Source organism: Mus caroli, unplaced genomic scaffold (assembly GCF_978045245.1).
Source record: "Mus caroli unplaced genomic scaffold, Mus_caroli_1 scaffold_14, whole genome shotgun sequence".
In the NCBI taxonomy this organism is placed as follows: Eukaryota; Metazoa; Chordata; class Mammalia; order Rodentia; family Muridae; genus Mus; species Mus caroli.
This window is the reverse complement of record NW_028227269.1, coordinates 69,691,408-69,697,952: the sequence shown is the minus strand read 5'-3', so window position 1 is coordinate 69,697,952 and position 6,545 is coordinate 69,691,408. Positions and strand designations below refer to the sequence as shown.

General features: G+C 44.3%; 1 protein-coding gene across 2 annotated transcripts in view; it reads right to left on the bottom strand.

Annotated features, from left to right (window-relative positions):
* Positions 1–220: 220 nt before the first annotated feature.
* Positions 221–6,545, bottom strand: part of Kiaa0586 (KIAA0586 ortholog) — a 97,912-nt gene continuing 91,587 nt past the window's right edge. For both annotated transcript variants that reach the window (XM_021179051.2, XM_021179049.2), the window contains one exon: positions 221–560. In XM_021179051.2, coding sequence (XP_021034710.1) covers positions 409–560 — 152 coding nt within the window. In that variant the 3' untranslated portion in view covers positions 221–408. The remainder of the gene's footprint in view (positions 561–6,545) is intronic.

Genomic DNA, 6,545 nt, shown 5'->3' with positions numbered 1-6,545 from the left:
CTGGCCTCGAACTCAGAAATCTGCCTGCCTCTGCCTCCCAAGTGCTGGCATTAAAGCTGTGCGCCACCACTGCCTGGCTGAATTACTCTTGATTACTGTTGTTACAGTAATGTTAGAAGGAATAACCCATAAATTCTCAGGTTAAAGCTATGCCCTTTTCACTGTTCCGTTACCCCAAGCTTCTAGGAAACAGCCAGACTTAGTTCAGTTATATCTACTTTATTTAAAAGCCTTACTAAATATTCAAAGGACACTTTTGTCTTAATAATATATTAGAAATATTTTCCCCTAAAAATATGTTCAAAGGCCAACAGTGTATGGACATGGTCTGCAGCCAGAGTGACATGTCTTCATGAACCTTGTGAGCCTTCATGAGTTTTCATGAACCTTGTGCTGCTCTCCTCCTGCTCAGAAGGTGTCTGTCCCTGAGGACTCGGCACCGCCATGCGTGGAGCTGGTGCTCAGGGACTGAGAGCAGTCCTCAAGGTTCGCAGAGGGTAGAGTCACAGACATCCTGGCGGGTGACACATGTGCAATGAGGAGCGGATCTGCTGGGCCACCTGCACAAAGGAGAAAGGCATTCAGACAACGGGTGACTGCACGCGTGCTCTCTTCTTCCCACACAGTAGGGGAGACCCTGAGAATAAGGATCGAATACAAGGAAATGTCTTTTCTCAAGCTGCTTGGAATTTCCCTTTACCGTGGCTCTTGAAAGTAACATTTTTACAGAAGAACGGGCAATAAAAATTATGGTACGCAAGACTGGGCTTTTTCCCTCACTGAGTTCACACAGAGGAGAAGGAAAGGGTCAGCAGGAGTAGACGGGAGATAAAAGGGTGATGGGGGAATTGTCACAGCTGTGTCTGAAACTGTCAAAAGAGTTAATATACAACTGTAGTATAGATGCTAAGCCAGACTGCTAGAGCTAGTCTCTGCTCTTGTCACTTGGGGTAAATCACCATTTACCACTCCAAAGTTCAGTGTTTTCATGTTAAATAGAACAGAACCCACCTTGCAGAGCACATGGAACCCGAGCTCAGAGCGGAGCTCAGCACTGTCAACATCATTCAAACCCCAAGACCCCAGTGCAGTGAGTGCTCAGAGACAGCGCCACTGTCTCCATGACAGACCCTAATGTGGCTCTCACTGCCTAGAGACTGCAGTGGGGCTGTGCTTCTGATTACAGAATCACTTCTAAAAAGTGAGGAGAGGAGGAAGCATCTGAAGCCAGCATCGTGGCGCTGGCCTCTAACCCCAGCCCTGAGAGCCAAGGAGGAAGATGGAGAACTGAAGTGGCCTGTTTAAAAAACAAACGAAAGCATTCCAAACTGAAGTGCAAGTTCGTCAAAGCACTTTGCTTTCCTCCTCCTACTACTAAATGGACTCTCAGCTCAAGATGTATCTGTGAACAACTGCTCACTGATATGTGCTGAACAGCAGTACATTATTAGTTAACATTTTTATACAGCATTGTCTAAGAAAGAAGGCTGAAGTGGTCATTCAAATAGTATTGACATTTGACATGGAAAACATTTAATCTGTACAAAAATTCTACTCCACACATTGCATGCAGTATTAGACCTACAGGGATAGCATGAAAATCAAAATAACGAAACTCTGAAAAGCACATCTAAAGATACTTATAGGATATAATTATTGTTAAAATAAACTAATATTTTACAAAGCTATGACCTAGAGTACACACAATAACCAAGAGAAGCATCCAATAAAGAAACATCCAGCAGCAGAGCTTAGTCTACGATGAAGTTATAGATTAGCACAGGACTGACTGGAGTCAACCACTGACAGATGCCCCACACCTATGCCAAGGGAGGGAGCTTGGCACTTATGAAGCATTGAGCATGGGGCTGCTCAAATAGCAGGTCTGATGGACCGAGTAGACAGGAATGAGAGGCCTATGGAGGTGTACAGAGATCAGAGAGACTGGACTTGTTATCCCTTGATCAGTATAGATGCCCACAAGATGCGTGAATGGACTTTCCAGCAGGCAACTGGAATCAAAGCTTCCAAAGATTGTAGAGCCGTTTTAAAAACACAGAACGAGCTACAGACAGATTAGTGAAATGAGCTACAATCGCCTAGAGGGTTGAATGAAACGAGAACATGGTGGGGAGATGTTGGAAGTGTGAAGACACGGGAGAGAAGGTCATAGGGAAGTATTCAGGAAGAGACTGTCAAAATAAAGTCGAGCGTAATTTGTCTAATTCAAAATTGGTGGCGCTTGTTTGTAACTGTCTTTAATTACAATAAAAAGGAACTGGAGGTGATTTCATGTGCGTGTGTGTAGTGACAGTGGCAGCTAAGAAGAAGGCCACAGCGCACGTGTAGAGGTCAGAGGGCATCTGTGCAGCTGCTTCTCTCCCTTTCCCTTTATGTGGGTTTGGGGGATGGGACTCGGGTCACCAGGCTTGCACATCTCATGAGCCCCAAACAGGCCCTTTAGGATAGATAGGTCATGGTTAAGAACCCATGAGGTCAGTTTAAGAATGGGCTGACACAGTCTGCGCCCTGAAGGCTTCTGTGCAGGGGGGAGTAAAGGGAAGGAAAGATAATGGAACGGAGGAGCTGGGCTCTTCTCCCTCCCCTGCTTCTCGGGCCCCCTACAAACAGCAAGTGAGCATCTTCTGTATGCCAGGCTTTGCTCTAGACTCTGCAGAATATAGCAGTGAGGAAAACAAAAGCTCCAACCTGCCTAATCTCACAAAGTGACTGGATGTGTGAAAGGACTGACAGCCAAATGAGGAAGAAAGAGCTCAAAGCATTAAAGCATCTAAAGAGATGCAGGGAAGGGCGGGGGAGTCAGGAAGAGACTGCAGTTAGCCACATACATTTTCTGAACCCCCATTCTCAGCTGTGAGAGGGCCTCAAAGGGTTTGGTGAGTATTAGGCACCTGAGTTGTTATATATGCTACTGGAACACAGAAAGGTCACTCAAGTAAGTTAGCTCTTACTCCTAGGTACTGAACAGGAGCCATCCCAACAGGTATCGGCCGGGGGGGGGGGGGGGGGGGAGGGGGGGGGCTACAAAAGGCACTGAGAATGAGAGTCTGCATGGAAACTAGCAAGAGAACAAAGGAGGGCTGGGGGTGGGCGTGGCTTAGTTTGTAGTGCCTGTTTAACACAGACAATCTCCAGCATAAGCCACATGCGCTACCAAACAGCAGCACTCAGGACGGGTACTTAGTGGGGTTAGAGTTAGCCAGGGCTAATGACACCCTTAGCCCAGGCTATGTGAGACTCTCAGCCTGGGCTATGTGAGACCCTCTGCCTGAGCTAATGAGACCTTCGGCCTAGGCTATGTGAGACCCTCAGCCTGGGCTAATGACAAGCTTAGCTGAGGCTATGTGAGACCCTCAGCCTGGGTTAATGAGACCCTCTGCCTGAGCTATGTGAGACCCTCAGCCTGGGCTATGTGAGACCCTCAGCCTGGGCTATGTGAGACCCTCAGCCTGGGCTATGTGAGACCCTCAGCCCGGGCTATGTGAGACCCTCTGCCTGGGCTATGTGAGACCCTCAGCCTGGGCTATGTGAGACCCTCAGCCTGGGCTATTTGAGACCCTCAGCCTGGGCTATGTGAGACCCTCAGCCTGGGCTATGTGAGACCCTCAGCCTGGGCTACATATGACCTTGTACTCTGGAAGGCCTCCAAATAGTTGTACCATGATTTTAAATAAAAATTATACCAATAAAAGGTACCATTTTATATAATGCTATTTGCTAATATACACTCTAGGAAGATTTTTTTTTTAAGTTCATGAAAGTTTTTACAGCTTTAGAACTTTAAAAGAAAAATTTTTAGATGGGTTATTTTAAAAAGTACCACTTGATTACTGTTAACAGACAAAAAGGCTAATACCTTCACACTCAGTTACAGCTGTCAGAGCAAAAGAAAAAAAAAACATAAAGAACAGGACATCTGAATAAATCACCATTAGAGCAATATATATTTTTCTGCCTATATTTGATGCTTTAAAGTTTAACTTTAGAACTTCCAGTTGTGTCATTACACTATGATGTCATTGTTTCAACAGCTGGTTTGGGGTCTGAACACAAGATGACTCCTTGATCCCAGGGGTTTGCAGTATGTCATTAAGCCTGGCATGCACTTAAGGTGGAGATGCCGGAGTCAGACTCTAGATCTGACACTTCCAGAGACATAACTTAATATACTTTTAAAACATTCAAAATACCAAACTTTTGCTTTAAAATACTGAAAATTCATATTTTCCACTCTCTGCTGCTGGGTTTATAAGACTAAGGAATGCAAAACCTAAAAGCAATTTATGCGAAGTAAATCAACACTTTTTCCCCCCCAGACAGGGTCTTTCAATGTAGCTCTAGCTGTCCTGGGACTCACTCTGTAGACCAGGCTGGCCTCGAACTTACAGAGATCCACCTGCCTCTGCCTCCCGAGTGCTGGGATTAAAGGCGTGCGCTATCACACCTGACTCAATACAGAATGTTTAATGCTCATTTAGATATGTGTGTATTTATTATGTGTATTTTAGAAATACTAATAATTACGCATCTCACAAGTCTTCTGGGGTGAGAGAATCTGGGGTTGTAGACTGTGAGTCTAAATCTTCATGCCTGGTGACCCATTATTAGATCTCTTACCTGCAAGCTAAGAGGACCCCACAAAGCACAGCCTTTCACAACAGCCGAGACAGAGAGAAGCCTTTTCTGGGCAGCTCCAGAGATGGCCACAGAGTCAGAAATGCCTCATCCTGATACGTGTACTTGGCTCAAGACATATGTATAAATTACAGTGTTCTACAAGATGACTACACAGTGGTTAAGACATTTGACTGTCTCTATTTGGGCTTTTTTTTACATGTCAGTAAAGACTAGTTTCCTATAAACTGTGGAGTTAGAGATAAAGTTTAAAAGAACCAACTGCAATCCAGGTCCATGGAATGTCCTAATTAGTCCAGGGGAATGAATATCATACAACTATAAACATTATTTCACCTATGTAGTTTGGGAAAGAGACACATAGTTATAGCTATCTATGGGTCAATCGGTCTATGACTACTTTATTAAAAGATGTTTTTCTTAATTCTCTGAACATTTAATTTATCTTGACCATACTCATCCTCAAACTCTCCCCAGATCACCCCACCTGGCCACACCCCCAACACCAAATTTTTCTTTTTTCATTTTATTTTATTCCTTTAAACCATTCACTTTAATGGTTTAAAGTGAGCATGGACAGGAACTGAGTGACTAGCATAGTAGGCTCATAAGATGTTTTATGTTTTGTTTTTTGAAACAGGGTCTTGATACACAGCCCTGTCTGTCCTAAGACTATGTATATTAGGTTGGCCTTGAACTCAAAGAGATCCACTTGCTTCTGCCTCCCTAGTCCTGGAACCCAGTGCTGGAACTAAAGGCCTGCACCACTGCACCCAGCCCAGCTAGCTTGTGCATCTGCCATGCTGTTAGGCATGTGCTCCCAGGGACTGCCTCATTTGCCTCTGTTGTCCACACAGTTCTAGCTTGATTCTAGGCACATAGGGGCTCTTGAAATCAAGTAGACTGACTAAGAAACAAACGAACAACCTGCTCCTTCCTCAAGAACCTATGGCTCTTCTAACAGCCTGCTTGCATTCACTCTCCCAGCAATGCAGTTGCTTTCCAGCTGTCTGAAAATGCTACAGCGTTTCTGTGGTGTTTTATTAGGCTCTGGAGGCATTTTCCTGTCCACCTTGTTCTCATCTGCTCTTGCTTCGATTCCTTGTGTAAGCAGCTGCTAACCTCTCCTGCTGCATTAAACTCTCCTCACATACTTAACCCAGCCTGCAGGTTTTGCAACATCCTATCAGTGCCTGAGAATAAACGCTACCTGTTTCGATGCAGAAGCACATTGGTGATGACACTCAGTATCATGGGTAACTTCACTTTCCACAGTCACTAGAAACATCTTCTCTCTCATACTTAAAGGAGTATTTTAACCTGTTACAACATGTTATTTTATCCATTTGGTTATGAGCCATTTAATGGCTGAGCTATCTTCCTAACGTTCCCCATCACATTTTGAAGTATGTTTCAGACATGTAAGCCCTGCTATACTTGAGTTTATTACTGTTTGTTTTTCAAATGAATTGACAAATGCTTATCTTAAAATTTACAGTTTAAGACAAAAACATAGTAGCTTACATAGGAAAAATGAAAGCCCAGGCACCTGTGAAAACAACCCCAGCTCCTTTTCTCTACCGCAGCAATAGTTAATGTGAAAGACTTGTTTCTTCTTATGCCAGCTTCCAGCTGCTTCGCTTTGTTTAAAACTGACTTCAAAGTTTAAACTCTATCCTGTCCCAACAAATAACCTTCCCCAGATGGAACTAGCCAAGTATTACCCTCGGCGCTCTGTGCACCACACCTGCAGCTTCTAATTCAGCAGTTTACAAACTTTCCAAAGGGATGAAGGCTTCGTTCCCTGGGCTCTAATGTACCTTTTAGAGAGCTGACGTCCTTAATCCTGGGTGAGTATGCATACACTTTAGAAGGGTTAAAAATGGGCA